Below are 22,512 nucleotides of genomic sequence, written 5' to 3' on the forward strand. Positions count from 1 at the left end.
AGAGATAATAGTAACTATCCATCATCTAGTTCCAATAAAAATCAATATACAGCCAACATTCAGACCTTCCCTCTCCTTCCTCTCCCCCAGCTCTGGATTGTTCTGAGGCAAAGCCCAAATATTATAACATTTCCTTTATACATATTTCACACTGTATTCTGAAAAGGTAAAAACTATTTTTAAAAGCACATAACTACAATATCATTTCTGTATCTACAAATAATAATTGTCAATAATTTCTGTGGTAGTTTGTCTCCAAGATGACCATAACTGATTGATTCCTTCCCTTCCACATGCATATTATTTCCCTGTCAAGAGGTAGAGACCATTCCTCTACTTTCATGAATCTGGGATGGCCTGCTTCTGCTTTTCCCAATAGAATATGGCATAAGCGAGGCTATAGAAGTTCCAGACCTTGACCTGAAGAAACCTGGAAGTTTCCACTTCTTTTGGGAGTGCTGAGTCAACACATCTTACTACCCTGCTTAAGAGACCATAGGAGAGAACATATCTATTTATCTGTTGATTGATCAAACTATCTATCTACATATAGAGAGAGAGCCAGAGAGAGAGACCCAGCCATTCCAGCATCTGGGTGAGCCCAGCCTTCCAACTATCTTCATCGAAATACTAGACATGTGAATGAAGCCTTCTTGGATTCTCCACACCAGCTCCCCCACCAACTAAATATCACTGAATTACCCCAGTTGACATTCTGCGGAGAAGAAAAATTGCCTAGCCAAGACCTGCCTAAATTTTGGATCCATAGAATCATAAATAACAAAATGATTAAGTCACTATGTTTTGGTTTGATTTGATACAAGGAATAGATAACTAAAACAATTCTGTAACATTATCAATATTCAGTCAATGTTCAGCTTTATCCAATCAGTTTTTAAACATTTTGGATGGAGTTGGTTTGTTTGAAGCAGGATTTCAACAGATAACCCTAGAACTCAAAACAATAATGAAAATGTTTTATGCATCTGTAAACACTTCCCATTTTATCAACTAATTGTATATAAAAAATATCTGATGTACTATGGTAGCTCTGCATAGATAGGTGGTTTTTGCAAAGATTACTATCTACATTACACAGATTTTTTTTTAAAAAAGAACTAGATCTATAGATTAAATGGCATATCAGAACAATTATATCTGGACTTCAAATCCAGACAGTAGAATTTAAGGTCTAGTGCTCTTTCCTTTATTCCAAACATGGTTGAGCCTTCAAAGATTTATATTACCTGATTGGGTCTAGTAAGATTTGCTATTATTGGAACCATAAAGAAACAAATATTTCTCCACTCTTCATCCTTATACCCTGAGATGTATTTATTTCTCAAATATATCCCCTCCTCTCAATCTCTGCCACCTGGTTCCTAGTGTAGGCTTCCATTATTTCCCTCCTGGAGTACCAAAGTCCTAATTGATCTCGAAGTATCTGGTCTTGATCCTCTTTCATTTTTCCTCCATTCCATTACCAGATGCCTCTGTCTAAAACCAAACTTGGCCACCTTGATTCCTCTGCCTAATAATATTTAATAATTCTCAAACTGATATCCATAGAAAGAAATGTTCTCAGAAGGCCGCGAGTTCTCCTGGAAAATCTTTAAAATTCCTATATCTTGGTGAAAATGTAAAACAATAAATATAAGAATCTTCTGAATCATTAAGATGATTACCTAATAACAAAGTAGTGCCATCTACCTGACTACAGTAACGATGACTGCATTTGGATTTACCTCACGATGCTAATGCTTGCTATATAAATAAACTTTTTGAAATTGTTTGGCTATTAAAAGTCATAAGACAATTAAGCAATCACATAAAACATGCATAATGATGCAGAAGTCAAAAGAACCTGGACCATAACATTTGATACCATACTGGTTTCTACAAATGCATTGTCAAAACACACTCCATGTTAAATATACCAAATTGCAGTGGTTCTGTATCAATGGGCATACCGGAATATAACAAATGAACTCCCACTACTAAGAGATAATGTGTTTAGATAATCACTTAATGTAGAACTCAATAATGCCCTAAAGCTAAACTTAAGTAAAGAAAAACGTTTGTATAGTTTTCAAGTAACACTATTTAAATTGGCTTTTGAAGCCTAATAGGAACAGAGTTCACATTAAGAATTAGGTTAGATTATCTTGATAAGGCAATTAAATCTTTGAAGTTGGTAATACTATTCTGACAACATACTTTTTCATAAAAGACATTAAGATTAGAATAGAGAAAAATGTTTTGTCTATTAGATTAAACCATACACAATAGCCAAATTTCAATCATTTTTGATCTACAGAAATGTAAAATATTGAGTTAGTAATGAGAGTTTGAATTCACTGGTTTTATAGATATTTTATTTTCAAGTGTTTTCAATTTTTGTCATTGTATTAGTTTTTTCAGGGCTACCATAATAAACTACCACAAGCTGAGGTGCTTAAGAAAACAGAAGTTTATTTTCGCACAATTTTGGGGTCTAGAAGTCTCAAATCAAGATGTTGGCAAAGTTGTTTCCTTGTGGAGGTTCTGAGGGAAAACATATCCTGTGCCTGTCTCTATTTGAGGTTCTGGTGGCTATGGACAATCCATAACATTCCTTGGCTTCAACTGTATCTGCTCGCGTAACACATGGCATTCTCCTTGTGTGTCTTTGTGTCTCTGTATCCAAACTTCTCTCTTCTTATAGGGATATCAGTTATTGAATTAAGGCCAACCCCAAACCACTGTGACCTCATGTTAACTTGATTTATATCTACAAAAACTCTCTTTCCAAATAAAGTCACATTCATAAGTACTGGGAATTATGACTTCAACGTATTATTTTAGGGTACACAATTTAACCCACAAGTCATATTAAGAGGTACAAGCATAAGAAGTTCTAATCTGGTTTTATTTTTGAATATATTTATCTAACATTGTAAATAAGAATAATATAAATCCTGCAATAATTGTCTTTCCTTTTCAAAAAGAGCCTGTATATTATTCCTGTATGAGAAGGTTGACCTAAAGTACAGAGCCTGAGATCCCTGTCCTGTCACATTAGACCTTCAGCAACCTGGAACTGGCCCTCTTCATGGCCATCTTCCACCCTACTTCCCTGGCATTTTATTCTTTAGCAAAATATAAGGCTGCTTACAATTCCCCAACATACAACACATGATTTTATGCTGTCTTACCCTTGTTCATTCTGTCCCCTCTGCTTGTAATGTCCTTCCCTTCCCAACTTCCTCATCCCTTAGCTGTGTCCTTTTCTGACTCCTATTCAGTCTCAGTTTAACTGCCATCTTTTCCCAAAAATCCTCTGTGAAGACCACCCACCTCCTCCATCAGCACCATCACCAATCCCAGGACCTGAGTGAAGTGGACCTCAAGGGGACTCCTGTTTTCCCACACATCTGTCTCCCAACAGACCATAAATTCCAAGATCTCAGGGACAGTGTCTTCCCCATGTTTCAATCTCCAGCTCTTAGCACAGTGGTCATCTCAATGTTAAATGAAGGTGTTTGTATGTGGGATGGAAAGAGTTTCAGCCACAGTACCAAGATTGCTGCTTGCATTCTAATTTATACTTCTGCTGAAAGAGGTATTGCAATTGCCCCATGTGGGAGGTCAGTATCAGAAGTTTGTCACCTAAGCAGTGAGCAAACTCACACAAATATACCTGTCATTAAAAGTGACTTATTTTTCCTCTTTGATTGACTGCATACCTTTTTTATGAAAGAGATTTGTGAGTTTAGGGATATGGAAAGATCTCAGCAGCTCAAAAATTTTAGTCTTGTTTTGCTGGAGTGCCCTGGATACACAGGAATCTAATGGAAGAAAGGACTAGAAAGATAGAATGGGTCCATATTTTAAATGACTTTAATGACTTTGAAAGCCAAAATAAGGCTGTATATTTTGCTTTCTATATACTGAGTAGTTCTGTTTTTTTAGAAAGGAACATGACATAATTAATTTTGTACAGACCAAAATGTCACACACTGGTTCTCTATACTAAGCATAATAGGATCAGAGTTCTATTACTCTGTACTTCTAAAATGACAGATAATTTAATTACTCTCATTTGGATTTTTGAAAGTCATATACTGCATGTACTCAGTGAAGTTAACTTTGAAATAGAGCCATTGTATATGCGTGAGATATTCATAGCATTAAATTAGAACCCACATTTCCCTTTTTTAAGTGACTTTTTTTTTTTTTTTTTGAGACGAAGTCTTGCTCTGTCACCCAGGCTGGAGTGCAGTGGCACAATCTCGGCTCACTACAACCTCCACCTCCCAGGCTCAAGCGATTCTCCTGCCTCAGCTTCCCAAGTAGCTGGGATTATAGACATATGCCACCATGCCCACCTAATTTTTTTGTATTTTAATAGAGACGGGGTTTCACCATGTTGGCCAGGTGGGTCTTGAACTCCTGACCTCAGGTGATCCAGGCACCTCGGCCTCCCAAAGTACTGGGATTACAGGCGTGAGCCACTGTGCCCGGCCTTAAAAGACTTTATATGCCATTTGTGGAGCCATTACAAAATTTCAGCTTTTTAAAACCCATATATTAAGGCTTACATTTTACCCAATAAATTATATTTATTGGGTAGCTAGGTAACCTTTTTGTTTTGACTTTTGTTTCTAAAACTCTTAAATCACTAAATCATGGACTTTTCTACTTGGTAGAGACAAAACTGTACTTTAGCTTTCATTTTTTTCAGGTAAACTAAAACTCTAAAAGGTGAACTGCTTTAGTTTAGCTGATGCCTTATAAGGAGAATAGATCTTGGAGGTGAAGTACCACTTGGTGTCTAAACATCTTGCAGCATTTCCAGGTCAATATTCTGAACATCTCCTTGTAGCATTTTCTTTTTGCAATTCTCTAAATGAGATGGAAGGGTTGGAATGAAAGTGTATTTGTCCCAAAATATCAAATACTCTCTCAACCTTTTAAGGAAAAGCCTTTTTTGTGTTCATTTTAATCTCATTTGCCTTTTTTCTCCAAATGTTAAAAACAGATTGCAGGTGGGAAATTCTGCTTAATTAAAATTTGAATGAGTTGGGTTTAATTTATCAAGGTTTAATTATAAATTAAATATATGTAAATTAAATGTGACCATGGATCCAAGTAGACTGCTTCTATTCATTACAACTAATCCTTTCCTAGATTTGAAAACTGCATTACTAATGCATCAAAACCGACTTTGCGATTTTCTTTTCTTTTTTTTTTTTTTTTTTTTGAGACAGAGTCTCGCTCTGTCGCCCAGGCTGGAGTACAGTGGCCGGATCTCAGCTCACTGCAAGCTCCGCCTCCCGGATTCACGCCATTCTCCTGCCTCAGCCTCCCGAGTAGCTGGGACTACAGGCGCCCGCCACCTCGCCCGGCCAGTTTTTTTGTATTTTTTAGTAGAGACGGGGTTTCACCGTGTTAGCCAGGATGGTCTCTATCTCCTGACCTCGTGATCCGCCCGTCTCGGCCCCCCAAAGTGCTGGGATTACAGGCTTGAGCCACCGCGCCCGGCCGACTTCGCGATTTTCTAAAAACAGCCATGTATTTTTACATCTGAGAAGTACTATGTTCCAAAGGAAACAGTAACATTCCTCAGTATCTCAGCGGCAATATTTATTATTTTTTCAGTGAAATTCATATTTATCAAGAAATGCCAGTGTGATTTTCTTGAGCCAAATACACTGTATAATAGAAGTTTATATGGGTTTATTTAATGTATGTGTGTGTTTCATAAATACTTCCAAATTACATGAATTCTCTCTAATAAATTTTACTGTATAATTAGTTCCCTTAATATTTTATAGTCTTACCAGATTAAAAATGGCGTATTTATGTAGTATATGATTTTCTTTTCCACATTCAGGTTCTCTCTTTAGGAGCAGATGTCCTACCTGAATACAAACTGCAGACGCCACGCATCAACAAGTTTACGATATTGCACTACAGCCCTTTCAAGGCAGTCTGGGACTGGCTTATCCTGCTATTGGTCATATACACTGCTATATTTACTCCCTATTCTGCAGCCTTCCTCCTCAATGACAGAGAAGAACAGAAAAGACGAGAATGTGGCTATTCTTGTAGCCCTTTGAATGTGGTAGACTTGATTGTGGATATTATGTTTATCATAGATATTTTAATAAACTTCAGAACAACATATGTAAATCAGAATGAAGAAGTGGTAAGTGATCCCGCCAAAATAGCAATACACTACTTCAAAGGCTGGTTCCTGATTGACATGGTTGCAGCAATTCCTTTTGACTTGCTGATTTTTGGATCAGGTTCTGATGAGGTAAGAACTGCTTAAGATTCTTATTTTCTGAAAGACTGCAATTATAAAAGTGAATCTATTTTAACTGCAAAAAGAATAGTTGCTTTGCAAGCTTCTTGTATCTCACAGGTAAAATTCATTTTCAATTGGGGATGCTACAGAATGAAATGAAACCATTTTGCCATTGCAAATCAAATTCTTTCTCTTTTTGCTAAAAGATGCAAAAGATTCTCCATTCTTTATGTACCAAATTAAACTTGGAAACAAGTGGTCCATAGCACACACCACATTCCCAGGATTTAAAATCTCTACTTATTAACTTCATAGGTGTAAAACTGTCAAATATTAAGTATGTCTCTGTTTTTCTTAACTCTTTATTAAGGTTTGAGACAGCAGAGATTTGGGTTTTTTTCAAATTATGCAAAGAGGGCACCTTCTGGAATGTCTTATTCAAAAATGCATTTTCTTAAATAATATTCAGCTTGGAAAGTACTTTTTTTGTATCCCATTACCTAATAAAATTGGAAACTAAGAAAATATGAGAAGTGTATATATTGTGCATTTTCTGGATAGAAGGTCCAGAACTTTAATCAGCTCCTCAAAAGATTCTTTGATCCAAAAGAAGTTTTCCTACAGTTCCTTTCATCTAATTTCCATTATTTTTACCATTTATAAACTTTCTGGATTCTATAATGGAAAAATTTTCAGAATGCTTAAAAGTAGTTCCAAGGGAATAGGTTGAAAAAGATAACCTCAATATGTTGGATTTTTTTAAATCGTGTATTTTTCTACATAAGAACTCTGCCCCGCACCAACTTCCTCCTTTCTCCCACAAAGAGGAGACCAACTCCTCTTGGCAGATGGTTGCTTCCTAGCTAATGAAGGTTTTAGAACAAGATAATCCTCCTCGACCAAGGGAACCAAAAGATTTTATTTCTAAATCTATTCATTTGTTAGAAATAAACTCTCTCCTATAGAATATGCTGATAGAACTCTGAGTCAGTTAAGAGCAGGGCAATGAAACAATACATTTTTCCTGGGTTCTACAATTTTAAACAAAGTCCCAACCTGACTTCCCTCATCTGTAAAAGGATGATAATAATATTACCTTCTCCCCTTGCTTTTTTTTTTTCTAATTTGAGACTCTAATGAGATAATACGTGTGACTTAGCAAAATACTTTTTAAAAATCAGCTGTTCTTAAATTAGCTGAACTTTTAATGTTAGCTACTCCTAACTTTGGGTTTTAACTAAAAGACAAGAGAGTGAAATAAGTGAAATACTTATTTATTAATATATATCTTTGAGTTTCTTATAATGGGTGATTCATATCATTACACATATCATATCAGCTTATGTTGATGAACAATAAAATAAAAACTCATTCTTTCAAAAGTTAAAATATATTCACCAACAGCAAACACTAGTGATTTTGTAGATAAGCTTAAAAGTATAATGGGAGAAGTTTTAAGAAGGTTGTATCTTTTAAATTTTAAAATCCGAGTTTTAAAATGCCCTGAAAATTCTGGACATAATGTTAGTGTTACCCCCAAATTAAAATCTAGTACTGCTGCCAATGTAGATCTTAGAACTAGAAGTAACCATAGGTAATCATCTAGTTCAATCCTCTGCCTAGGAAGCTAAAGTACTATTATTCCCATTTTACAGATGAGACTGTTGAAATCTAGAATTGCTCAGTGATGCACTCAGTCCTATTTTCTGCATTACTCTTAGTTACTAATATAATACTTTATTCGTTCAAAAAAATTTTGTTGGGTACCCTTCAAAGTGACAGACACTATCCTAGGTTTAGAGATTCAGAAGTAAATCAAACAAAGTTTGTGTTCTCCAGAAACTTGCATTCTAGGATTGAGGAAGAGGGGTAGGGGATGGCAGAGGGCAAAAGACAGTTAATAAACAAACCAACAAACACAGTGCAGAATGGTTTCAGGAAAGAGTAAATGCTGTGATGATAACAAAGCATGTGGATGTGCTAGAGAATGACCTGGATGGATGGCTAATTTGAATTGGAAATTACAAAAGGCCAATCAGGAGAGACCATTTGAGTTGAGACTTGACAGGAAGAAACCATCCACAGGAGACCACTGTGGAGAGCATTTCACACAGAATAAAACACTAGTGAAAATGTGGCATTTGGGCTACAAGTTTGTTATGGTAGAGGAACAGAAAGATGGCTGGTGGCTGCCAGGCTGAACCACACAGTAAGAGGTGGAATGCTAAGGTTTAAGATGGCAGAGACAGGGACCAAATCACATAGATATGTGGGATTTCTTATTTATTCTGGCTGCAGTGGAGTCTTTGGAAAAGAAATGATATTATCTGATGGACATTTTGAAGACTGCAGACTGGAGAGTCAGGCTAGGAGCAGGGAACTAGTTCAGACCACATGTGGTGATGCGGGACAAAACAACAGCTTGGTAGCAACAGAAATGAAGAAAAGTAAATAAATGTGGGATATATTTTGGAGGTGAGCGCCAAGGCTTGTTGATGGATTAAGTATTGAATGGAAGAGTAGGAGAAAAAGCAGAATTAAGGGTGGTGCAAACATTTTTTGTTGCTTGTATATTCTTATTGAAACATTTCTTTGGTGAAGGGCAGGAGGGTTGCTGAAGCAAAATTATAAATGGTAATGCATTATTCAGATGGAAAAACCTTAAGGGGAAAAAGTGTGTCATGGGGAAGAAATTCCTGTTTTAGCTAGCTTAAGTTTGTGATGACTATTGGTTATTCAACTATAGGTGACATGTAGACGAGTAAAGTACCCCATGAGCACCTAGAAAAATAATATGTGAGTATAAGAAGAGAAATGAGATCCATTAAATTAAATATTAGATATAATCATGGCAAAGATTTGTTTGGATCAGCTTCTATATAAGAACCATGTGTCATTTTTCTGTGCGGATCTGTTAAGGGTCTGGAGACATATATTTGACAGGTCAAAAATAAAGCCTTAAAACCTACACTTTTTTAAGTGTCAGGGATGATTTTGTTGTTTAAATATACAAGATCCAGTAGCCATATCTGTAATAAAGAGGAATCCCAGGAGAGGGCTTTCATATGTTCATAGATGAATATTTCTACACAATAAATGCATAAGTACATAAATAAATGCATAAGTACACACATAAACAAATTAAGAGTGATTTTCAACAAATTATAAGAACAGTCATAATTTCTTAATTGCTGAATTTTAAGACAGGGTCTCATCCTGTCAGCCAAGCTGGAGTGCAGTGTTGTGATCTCAGCTCAATGCAGCCTCTGCCTCCCGGGCTCAAGTGATCCTCCGCCTCAGCCTACCGAGGAGCTGGGACCACAGGCAGATGCCACCATTCCCGGCTAATTTTCATATTTTTTGTAGAGAGGGTTTCACTATGTTGCCCAGGCTGATCTCGAACTCCAAGCTCAAGTGATCCGCTGGCCTCAGCCTCCCAAAGTGCTGAAATTACTGGTGTGAGCCAGTGTGCCTGGCCCTAAAATGTTTTCTATCCATCAAAGCATCATAGATGAGCTTAGAAAATGTAATTTTGTCAATGTCAATTTCCCTAAATGTTAAGCTAATGTTTTTTACATTCAACCCTTCGAAAAAAATCGAAATTTTATCTATGTTATTTAATTTGTGTAACAGGTGTTAATAAATTCTAAGAGGATATATTGGCATATACATTTTTACTAAAGAAGACATGGCGCGGCCGGGCTCAGTGGCTCACACCCGTAATCCCAGCACTTTGGGAGGCCGAGGCGGGCGGATCACGAGGTCAGGAGATCTACACCATCCTGGCGAACACAGTGAAACCCTGTCTCTATTAAAAATACAAAAAAAAATTAGCCGGGCGTGGTGGCGGTGGGCGCCTGTAGTCCCAGCTACTCGGGACGCTGAGGCAGGAGAATGGCGTGAATCCGGAAGGCAGAGCTTGCAGTGAGCCGAGACGCGCCACTGCACTCCAGCCTGGGCGACAGAGCGAGACTCCATCTCAAAAAAAAAAAAAAAGACATGGCACAATTGTTCATATTTTTCTAAATAACTATTTAATTTTTTTCTTGTATAATTACAAATCACCTACAATAACTAGAGGATCTTCTACAATGTTAATAAAAAACATGTTGAAGAAAATAAATACTGGCAATAACTGGGCTTGCCTTTGTCATTAATATCTTCCTGATGATGATGCCATCCAGAGAGACAATAAAAAGATTCTCTATTTCCTAATTTCTGCATCAGCAAACATCATACCACCCATTACATCAATCATTGGCAAATTTTATCTGTATCATTGGTTCAAAGGAACAATGTTATTGGCTCAGTCTCCAGAAAGTTAACTTTTGATTATCTGCCTCATATTTTCCCATATTTAGCTCATCTGTGACAAATCTTAATTTCAGAGATATTAACAGCTGAAATCTACAAAACTCTGCTCAATTACATGCTTCATTAACCTCTTACTCCCCAGAAAATTAGGATTCTTGCAATTGATTATTTGCTTCATTGACCCCTCTCCTTTCACACTTCACGGTTATTTTTTCTGAATCCTGAATACAAGTAAAAAAAGGCCTTTGAAACCTAAGTAACTACTGTGCTCTTTGAGGGAAAATTCCAATAGAAAAGAGGAATTCTGATCATAATAATATGTTTGATTTATTAGTCTGATAGATGAATTGTGAAATGGATGCAAGGAAAATCTTCACAGATATCTTTATGCAATCTTTGAGCATTTTGACAGCTGAACTTGATTTTTATAATAGATATCTTTAGTTTACTTCTAAACATCCAGTACAATCATGTTCAACTTTTAGGAACAGATCACATTTTGCAGACACATATACATATACATGTCTATACATAAAGTTGCTAAGTCTCCTTAGATAGTTTTTGGGAGTTTGGACAGAAGTTTCTATTGGCTTATATTTGGAGCTATTGGTCATGCCTCTAAAAATGTATGGCATGACGTATAAGAGATATAAGATCCCCAATGGAAAAATTATTTTGCTTTTAGTTGATCATTTGTTCATTTGTATGTGATTGATTGTCTACATTTTGCTAGAGATGGCATAAAGTATAACTCTTGGTAAAATATTTCTCAGGACAAGTCAAATTATCATTTAAAAAATATGACATCCCTAGTTATTTATTTGTTGTAACATTTGCATACTACTGTTTAGAATCACTTGATGGTCAGTTGTCTGTTACTGTAGAGAAAGCAAAAGTGAGTTCAAACTGCAGAAAAATAAAATGTTAATTTAAAACAAAACAAAAATAAAAGTGTCTCAATAATAAAGGTTATTAAATATTGAAATGAATTTCCCAGTAAAGCTGTAAAAATATCCTCTTTAAAAGCCATACTTTAGAAGTATTTGTGAGGTTTGATATAAATAAATGACAATCTAGGTAATTCCCCAACGTTTTAGACACATTCAGAATATATCTCTTTGATTGTATTAGTGAATGCGTCCTTAGAAATATTGCAATGATGTAGTTAAGCTGAACAAAAGGCTAGAAACTAGTTTCCAATATTACTGAGATTTATTGGACAAATAATAATTGAATGCTGTATATAAATACCAGAACTTAGAAGGAATTAGCTGCAATGAAATCTAAAGCAAAATATGACTGTGGAGTAATGACATTTATTACTTGTCTAGTGTTAACATTTCCCCACTTGCACCCAAATATTTATTGACAAAAAGGACAAATGATGGATTAAATAGAAAACTTCAGTGATCATTCATTCTATCAAACCTGCATATGAAACCAAAGAACACATACTTACATATTTTCATGTATAGAAGAATAATTGTATCACTTATTTAGAGGCAAAGGTTTTAGAGAGTAAATCTCTGAAATAATGTATTTTAAATATAAGATTCTTAAAAATGTTTACTAAAAAATAAGGTACAATTATTTTTCAAAAATTTTTACATATTTTTGAACAAAAGATTGTTTCTTACTAGTGAGTCTCTCTTTGTTTAACTGTAGACAATTTATTTTTGAGTAGAAAGTTGTTTAATACTGACAAGAAGTTACTTATTCTAATTTCAAGCCTTCAGAAAGAATTCCACTGGCATGAAGAGAGAATTTTGTCTGATTTATTGTAAAATATCTACCAAAAAAAAAAAAACACACACAGTCTTCTTGAGTCTGGACCTAGTATCTAACATACATACAAAACGTCAATTGTTTAGAATATATGTATGTATTTAAATAATGTTTAGTTTAAAAATTAATATACATAATAAAGGAAACTAACTTCTACCTCAGTATAAGAAGTTATCTAGGGCTTTAGTAAACAGTGGATGTGGATATGTTTTTAAAGTTTTGAAATTGAATGATATTAATCAGCCACCCAGAAAAATGAATAATTGAATTTTTAGAAAAAGAGTTACTTTAGATTAAAAATAATAATATTGGCAAGATACATTAAAAATAAAAATCTTACATAGACCGACTTTACTGTGACATTTTGGAAAAAAGAGTTGGAAAATTATTCAATCACAATAAATGAGTTGAGTTCTGAGATAGCATAGGTGCTGGTGGGTGAAAACTTGACTTGTTAGGAGTCCATTATGTCCCCTTTGCTATACTTAGTGGCAGGACTAGAAAACAAAGTGCCTTGCTTCAATGTACTGCAAAATGACTCACCTCTTTTTATATCTTATTTTCATTATGTGTTTGTATTTTATAACAATAACCACATTTTGCCATCTACTGAGCTTTTATGCTCTTTTTAGTTGCTTTCAAGACTAACAAACAGACAATATTTTTCTAATACCAGTGAAAAGTTCAAGAAATACCATCTAAGAGACAGTTTTTTATCTCTAGTTTTTACAATTATTGTGAATAGATTTATGGATAGTTGCATTTATTATATTTTCAAAAATAAAATTGAGATTTTCATAATGTCTGGGTTTTACATGAAATTAGATGTGCTGGGAGATAATTATGCATTCTGAAAACAATTATACTCAGATTCTGATCTTAGCAAAATATAATAAGGTAGTTGTTGGTCCTGTTTCTCACTTGCAGGTAACATAAAGATGGCCCATTAAACTAAACAATGAGGCTAAGGGTTTAGAACAAATTGGCAGGAGAAGATTGATAATTGTTAAGTCTACTCTCTCTTAGATTTTAGTGCAATCACTTCTTTCTATTCTGCAATCTGGGGAAAGACACCTTAAGTTTTTAAAGCAATATTAAAATAATAAGCAGGAAAGAGTTATTACAATACTAAGCATCATCTACAAGATGTGTTATACACAACTGTAGCTAACAACGAATGCCCAGGTGTGTTAGCCACAATTTGATAACAATAGAAGTAAGGCAAGGCATCTGTTACATTGTCAAGCCAGCATATGTAGTTATTCTGGTACATGTTACAGAATTACAAGAGAATAGCTTTCATTCTTGAAGTCAATATTCACTCGTTCTTACAATGCAACTGAGAGATATAATTACTACTTAGTAATTTCTTCCCCTTCCCCCTCCTTTGTGGCTCTCTCATTACTTCTGCAATTATTTAGCATGAATACTGTCATACATGTTGAGATTTCAACATGTCCCATTTATCTTAAACTTTCTTTCTCCAGAAATGAGATCACTTGTATGTTATCATGTACATTATATTGTTTTATCTGCTTAGAGAACTTACTGTCATATAGATTTTACTTCATTTTGATAGAATGCTAGAAGAATCATCAGAGATTTCTTTGGAAAGAAGGCAAAAAGGAAGCTTGCATGCATAGCAGATTTCATTGCTTTTCTTATCATAACATCATTTTTACTCTACCATCTTTTCAACCAGCAGAGTCATTGGTACTTATTATCACAACATGTTATAAAAACAGCTCATTTATTTTAAAGCTTTTCACTTCATTTAACCAACTATTTGGAGAATTTTTATTATACTTCATTTACTTTGAGGGTCAGAAAGAAATTTTGCTCCAAAAACAAGAAAATGTTAACAATAATTCTCAAACATTTCTGATTTCTCACGATAAGTAAACAGAACGTAGAATTAAGAGGAAAAATAAACATAGGAAGCTGAGTTGTGTAGAAATGGTGAAATGTTGAACCAGGGTGACTCCTACTATCTGAGCAGTCAGTTTGCCTACATGCAGGCCCTGTGTTTCAATGCCCCTGCCATTTCCTGAGGGGAGCTGCAAGGCCAGTATGGAAAGGCCCCCACTTGTGATTCCAGATATCTAAGTACTGCATTTAAAAAGGGTGGAAGCTCTTTGAACCCATTTCACAACATAGAGTTCCTGCTTATAGATGGAAAGAAAAATGTAAAGGATGTTTAAATAGAAACACAGAGTTCCTGTTTATTGGGTATTATCTATAACTCTGTAAGGTTGGCCTTATTATTTATATTCACAGATGAAGAAACTGAAGTATAAGATTAAATGAATAACTTGTCCAAGGGGACACACTGGTATGGAGGCAGAATTCAAACATAAGTTTGTCTGTTCCAAAGTCCTAGCACATAACTGCTAAGCTAAATATTAATAATACATATATTAGAAAGTTTGCTTTTCTCTCAGGGATCCAGCCAATAATAATTTAAAACCTATATTCATTCATAGGGAAGAAATATACTTTTGAAACTATAAAGAAGAAAAAAAGCAAGCATCTTCATTCCACTCTGAAAAACAACTCAGTATTGGAGACAGAGAAGACTCATCTCTCTAAACATCCCCAAATGAGCAGAGACCAGAGTCCAGTTATGATAAATACGTGTCAACTACACAAGCTCCTCTCACCTTTAAAGGGTTCCAATACTAACAGATAATAATTCAGGAGAGACTAAGTGATCCCCTTTCCCTTGTGATCACAAGAAATTGTAGACACTTATTAGAACATTTTTTTAAAGACAAGGTGTTGCTCTGTTGCCCAGGCTAGAGTGCAATGGCACAATAATAGCTCACTGCAATCTTAAATTCCTGGGCTCAAGTGATCCTCCACCTCAGCCTCCAGAGTAGCTGGGACTACAGGCACCCACCACCATACCCAGCTAATTTATTTTATTTTATTTTATTTTATTTTATTTTAATTTAATTTTTTGTAGAGGCCGAGTCTCACTATATTGCCCAGGCTGGTCTCAAACACCTGGGCTCAAGCGATCCTACTGCTTCAGACTGCCAAAGTACTGGGATTATAGGCACAAGCCACCACACCCAGCCAGAACATTTTAATGAAAAAGTTTTTTTTTAATATTTAGTGCTCCTTTGTCATCATCAATATTAATACATAGGGTGTGGTCGTTATTCCATGTGCTATTTCTTCCATTAAGATATAAGTGCTCTTAACATAGTTGGATGGGCTTTGGGAAATAAACAGCAACAATGAACAGACAAAATGACTCAATAATTGATTGGTAAACATGTAACTATGGAATAATTATATGCCCTGTGAATTATATAGTACTTATAGTTGACATTATTTAGGAAACCTAAGAAATGAGCTTGTAATTGGTACTTAGCAGATTTGAAGTCCAAACAACCAGTTAAGTGTCCTGTTATTATATCGAAGTATCCTATTATTAGATACCTGGTCAGTAATAATCACCCAATTAGTTACACATATCATAGCCAAAAGCAAAATGCAATTATAATATCACTGGGACATCAAGAAATAATTTCTCAATTTAGCACATTTAGGAATAAAAACATGCATTTAAATGTAGTGCCTAATTCATGCATGCGATCATCCAATAAGTGTTCCCACAGTTATGGGAAGAAGTGGCTTGACTGGCTCCTCATTATCCAGATCCTTTACAACTCAAATGTCAGCTCCTCAGCAAGGCCCTTCTTGGTCTTCATTTTTAAAGCCATTTCTACCCCAATCTACGCCTCCAAATACCCTCTATCATATTTCTGTGCTTACTGTCATCATGTCACTTTTCTCTCTCTGAAATTAATTATTTATTTTTTTAAAATCTCTCTCTCCTCAGTAGAGTACGATCTTGTTTTCTCTTCATTAGATTAGACACGTTGTCTATTAAATAACTGTCTCTATTAGGAGAGTAACCATGTCTGTTTGTTAGACACTATAATCCCAGTGTGTGGCCTTAGTAGGCACACAGTAACACACTAGAATTTATGTTGGTGAATAAATGAGTCACTGAGGACTTATGCAAGGCACTTAGAACATAAAACAAGACAGATTCTCTTCTGCGTGGGTCTTGCATGCCACAATACTGAATTAATGTGTCATGCACTTTCGAAGTATTTTCCAAAGCGGGTATCATATTTAAAAAAAAAAAAGAACTAAGTTTAATACTGAATTTAAATAAACAGTTATCCTTAATGCTACCATATTGTCTTAACCTGTTTTTGTCCACTTTGCTTCACATGAATGTACTTTGAATTGTTTACCAACTGTTTCTGACTGTGTACATTTATTTCTACAGACAACAACATTAATTGGTCTTTTGAAGACTGCCCGGCTCCTCCGTCTTGTGCGCGTGGCCAGGAAACTGGATCGATATTCAGAATACGGCGCTGCTGTTCTAATGCTCTTAATGTGCATCTTTGCCCTGATTGCTCACTGGCTGGCTTGCATTTGGTATGCGATTGGGAATGTAGAAAGGCCTTATCTGACTGACAAAATCGGATGGTTGGATTCCTTAGGACAACAAATTGGGAAACGTTACAATGACAGTGACTCAAGTTCTGGACCATCCATTAAAGACAAATACGTCACAGCACTTTATTTTACCTTCAGCAGTTTAACCAGTGTAGGATTCGGGAATGTGTCTCCTAACACGAATTCGGAGAAAATCTTTTCAATTTGTGTCATGTTGATTGGCTGTAAGTAGCTTTCTCTTCTGTTGTCTATTAGGATAGAATAATACCTTGAAATTAATATTTCTACAATATTTAGAGTCAGGCAAAGAAAAAATTACAGAAAATTGAGGAGATAATGGGATTACATATATGGAGACTGTATTCCATCAAATCTGATTCTCTCTGTGAAGTGGAGACACTAAAATGGTCTTTCTGAACCTTAGGGAACTATGGGCATAAAATTGGAGCAACATGGTTTCAGGAATTGAAACTTGCAGTCCAGTGTTACTGCTATGAAAACAGTATCTGTAATTTATTACCAATGATTATTTTCTATTTCAAGCTGAGGCTAGATTAGAATGGGAAATTCTCATTTACACTACGTGATAGGTAGATAGATAGATAGATAGATATAAAAAATGTTAACCATGTACATCATCACAACAATTATTCTGTAAACTAATCTTTCATATGCATGTGTATGTGTATATATACTATATATACATATATTGTATATTATATAGTAATATATAGTATATATACATATATAGTATATATTATATATTGTAGTATGTAGTATATATACACATATTATATATGTATATATTGTATAATATATTATATATTACAATATTATATAATATATTATATTACATATACATATATATATAATATAATACATTATATATTATATATACATATATAATATATAATATAGATGCATGCAACATACGTGTACCTATTTATACATAATATACATGTAATTTTCCCCTGTCATTGACTAAAAATTTCTTTTCCTGTGACATTATGTCAAGATCTAAGTGACTGGTCAATGTCATGAGCATCATTCATAACAGATATTCTTTGGAATTAAAAAAGCTTTGTTAAAAGATGTTTTAATATTAACATGTATATTTTAATAACACCGTGGAACCACTGAAGGTGAACTTGCTGTTTCCAGGCAGCAATTAGCAAAAACATAAAAGCATGATGGTTTTTTATTTTCATTTTTTATCATATTTTTAAAAATAATTTCAACTTTTATTTTAGATTCAGGGAGTATGTGTGCAGGTTTGTTACATAGGTATATTGTGTGATGCTGAAGTTTGGGGTATGAATGATTCCCATCCACCCAGATCATGCTCATAGTAGCCAATAGGTAGTTTTTCAGTCATTGCCCCCGTCCGTTTATCTCACTCTACTAGTCCCACATGTGTATTGTTCTCATCTTTATGTCCATGTGTACATAATGCTTAGCCTCCACTTAGAAGTGAGAACATGTGGTGTTTGGTTTTCTGTTCCTATATTAATTCACTTAGGATAATGGCCTACAGCTGCATCCATGTTGCTGCAAAGGACATACTTTTTTTTTTCTTTTTTATGGCTGTATAATAGTTCATATTGTATATGTACTACGTTTTATTTATCCAGTTTACTGTTGATGGGCATCTAGGTTGATTCCATTTCTTCTTCAAGGTGAATACGCCTGCAATGAACGTATAAGTACATGTGTCTTTTTGGTAAAACGATTTATTTTTCTTCAGGTGTATACTCAGTAATGGAATTGACAGGTTGAATGATAATTCTGTTTTAAGTTGTTTGAGAAACCTCCAAACTGCATTCCACAGTTGCTGGACTAATCTATATTTCCCTTAAGCAATAATAAATGCTTATATTCCTTAATATAAGCATTCCATTTTCTCCACAGCCTCACCATCATCTGTTATCCAGATGGTATTTCCTAGGTTTTCTTCTAGGATTCTTATGGTTTGAGACCTTATATTCCAATCTTAAATCCATCTTGATTTAATTTTTGTAGATGGTGAAAGATAGGGGTCCAGTTCAACACTTCTGCATATGGCTAGCCAGCTGTCTCAGCACCATTTATTGAATAGGGCGTCCTTTATACATTGCTTATTTTTGTCAACTTTGTTGAAGATCACATGACTGTAGGTGTGCAGTTTTATTTCTGGGTTTTCTATTCCATTCCATTGGTCTATGTGTCTGTTTTTGCACCAGTACCATGCTGTTTTGGTTACTGTGGCCTTATAGTATAGTTTGAAGTTGGGTAATATGATGCGTCTAGCTTTGTGCTTTTTGTTTAGGATTGCTTTGGCTATTCAGGCTCTGTTTCACTTTCTATAAATTTCATAGTAATTCTTTTTTCTAATTCTGTGGAAAATGACATTGGTAGTTTGATAGGAATAGCATTGAATCTATAAATTGCTTTGAGGAGTATGGCCATTTTAACAATATTGCCTCTTTCAATTCATGGGCATGGAATGTTTGTCCATTTGTTTGTGTCATCTATGGTTTCTTTCAGCAGTGTTTTGTAGGTCTCCTTGTAGACATCTTTCACCTCCTTGGTTAGATGTATTCCTAGCTATTTTATTTTTTGACTATTGTAAATGTGATTGCATTCTTGATTTGGAACATTATTGGTGCATGGAAATGCTACTAATTTTTGTACATTGATTCTGTATCTTGAAACTTTACTGAAGACACTTATCATTTCTAGGATCTTTTTGGTTGTTTATAGGAATAGAATAATATTATCAGCAAAGAGAGATAATTTGACTTCTTCTTTTCCTATTTGGAGGCCTTTTATTTCTTTATCTTGCCTGCTTGTTCTAGCTAGGACTTCCAGTGCTATGTTGAATAGGAGTGGTGAGAGGCATCCTTATGTTTCTCCTGCTTAATGGGAATGTTTCCAGCTTTTTCCCATTCATGATATTGGCTGTGGGTTTGCAATATATTGCTTTTATTATTTTGAAGTATGATATTTCAATGCCTAGTTTGTTGAGGGTTTTTAATCAGGAAAATTTTGGATTTTAAGCATGGTTTATTTCTAAAGATTCAAAAAGAACATCATCCTTAGAATGCATAGAAAGTTGAAAATAGATCCTGATAGTTGATTTTTAAATGTCAACATGATAATAAAATGTGCTTAGATAAATCCCTATTAATGAAATGTAAATAAATTCACCAAGTTTATTGTCTACTTTATATCCAACGTACTTTTCATAAGTTTTTATTTTAGTAGCATTTGTGTAAGCAAATAACATTACATTTCAATAACTATTAAGACATTCTACAAATTCAGTCCAAGTCTAGGCTGCAAACACAGAAGTAGCATTGTACCCAGAAAGAAATGGAAGTTGGATCTCCTAGAATAAAGTAGAACTATGTATTCCAGAGAGACTGAACACAGAGCAAACACAGTTCCAACCATTTTGTGATTACAACTACTAGTAAACACTTTATAGGGGTCATCTGCTTTAGTGGCATAGGTATCAAACAAGGAAAAACTTGGTCTTAATTAAACACGTATATAGCAGAAATATCTTTTTAAGAAAATAGAACCTGTATTTTGAAACTTAGAATTTTTATGAAAGACTTTTAAAAATGTACTTGTTTAGCCAGTTCACCACTTAGTAATCCACACTACTTGTGAGGATTAAGTAAAATACGTAGTGCTATTTATCATGTGGATTTTTTTAAATTGAAGATATCTCAGTTCTATACTTGCTCTACACCTAATCTCCATTCCCTCAATCAGGGAATTTTAGGCAATTTTCTTCCTTTGTCCTTCTTTCCTTCCTGTTTTTCTTTTTTAATATAGCACTAGACTATTTCTGTTAATATATTAAGAATGATACGTGTTTTCTGCAGATGAATTGTATCTTTTAAGAAAAAAGAAAACGCTCTAATTAAATTGGTTATAGTAGGATACACCCACATTCCACATACCATCATTTATTTGAATATAAGACTTGGTTCTATACACCTTAATCCAAATGGGATTATGTAAAGCTTTATGTCATGCAGGAAATACTTTATAGGTACTCCTGGAGAACTGCACCATGACCTATTATGTCATAAATAAAGAAAAGAGTAAAATTAAGACTTGAAATTTGGCAATAATAAGAATACTAAAATTTATGTACCCATTTGATGTATATAGGTGTATCTGCACATGATATTCTCAGTTCAATCGAACTATATTCTAAAATGATATGGTTTTATCTATGCCCATACTCCTCAGACCTTTTAGTGGCCTTATTTCAGCCTGAAAAAATAGAATAACAAAAAATGTGATTAAAAAATGTGTATGTGCTAATTACAACTATTGTGGTTATCAGGTTGAACTTTCTCAGCATCCTGAGTTTAACTCTAATCTTTATTCTAAAAGAAAAATTTGAAGCCAAGTTGTAGAAAACAAGGCAATCAACCTTCTATCTTATAGCAATATAATTTAAGGAAACTAAAAATAAAACATTAAATGCAAATAGTAAATATCTAATGCATATAGATTGTTACATGCATTTTGTAAAGCTGCTGTTTGCAGACAGTTTTTGTACTGCTGACCATGTACAGACTACAGTAACCAGATAATACATTTTAAAAGTGTGTATAACTCAGAATAAAAGAGGAAGACTGTGAAGTCATTAAATAATTGTAAATGTAAGTGATGCTCATATGTTTATACATGTTTTATAACATATAGCATAATTTTATATTTTAAATATTATAAATAGCATGTATATATTTAATTTAAAAAAAAAATAAGCCAGAAAAATAAAGGCAAATGTACTCCATTTCTGACCTGCTTGATAAACATCTTGATTGGGAGAATTTCTTATTTTTGTAGCATGTAAAAAAGAAGTTACTGGAGTTCTGCTTCCAGTTATGATGGAGTTACTAAAACCTTACTCTCCTTCTATTAAAAACAAACAGAAAACTGATCAAAATATATAAGACAATTGTTTTCAGGCACTGGAAAATTAACAGGGAAGTTTGATCCCTGAAAGAAGGAAAGCAAACAATATGGGCCACATGTTATCTTGACTTTTTTTCTGGAGGCACTTTCTGGACCACAGTGAACAGAGAAGGGAGAAATAACCTAAGCAGACCCCAGCAGTCTTACAGAGTTAAGAAAACAAGATCAGAGGTCATGGAGGCTAAGGTACTGCAATTTGCAAGACAGACAAGTGGAGAAGTAGTTATGGAAAAGAAAAGCCCCAGAAACCTACATAGGTATCCTTTTGAGTCTTCTGACGAATACTAAGTCACAAATGCATGGGGTAAAACTCCCCAAAATCCGGCAAAGAAATACCAGAAACACTATAAGCTAAACAATTTCCAGAGCTCACATAGATGTGGGAGATTTTCAAATTTCAGCCAGCAGAATGGAAAACCCTTATTGAACATCCAGGGTATTTGGTAGAAATCTCAGGAAAAAAAAAAAAATAGTGCTGTAGTACCAGGGCTAATCTGTCCCAAAAAAAAAAGCTTAAACAGAAAGCTTCAAAAGGCACACGCTGATCCCCAAGTGGTTTAACTCTTGCAAGAACATCTAACTTCTTTTTAAGACAAAAAAAGTTACAAGCATTGAAGAAGTTTAAATTTATAGTGCCCAATATCTATTTAAAATTT

General features: G+C 34.5%; 1 protein-coding gene across 2 annotated transcripts in view; it reads left to right on the top strand.

Moving 5' to 3' along the window:
* The window catches only part of KCNH7 (potassium voltage-gated channel subfamily H member 7), a 498,464-nt gene that overhangs the window by 413,982 nt on the left and 61,970 nt on the right, over positions 1-22,512 (top strand). For both annotated transcript variants that reach the window (XM_033231287.1, XM_033231288.1), the window contains 2 exons: positions 5,876-6,301; positions 16,701-17,100. In XM_033231287.1, the coding sequence (XP_033087178.1) occupies positions 5,876-6,301; positions 16,701-17,100 (826 nt within the window). The remainder of the gene's footprint in view (positions 1-5,875; positions 6,302-16,700; positions 17,101-22,512) is intronic.

This window comes from Trachypithecus francoisi, unplaced genomic scaffold, assembly GCF_009764315.1.
Source record: "Trachypithecus francoisi isolate TF-2019V2 unplaced genomic scaffold, Tfra_2.0 Lachesis_group13, whole genome shotgun sequence".
NCBI classification, from domain to species: Eukaryota; Metazoa; Chordata; class Mammalia; order Primates; family Cercopithecidae; genus Trachypithecus; species Trachypithecus francoisi.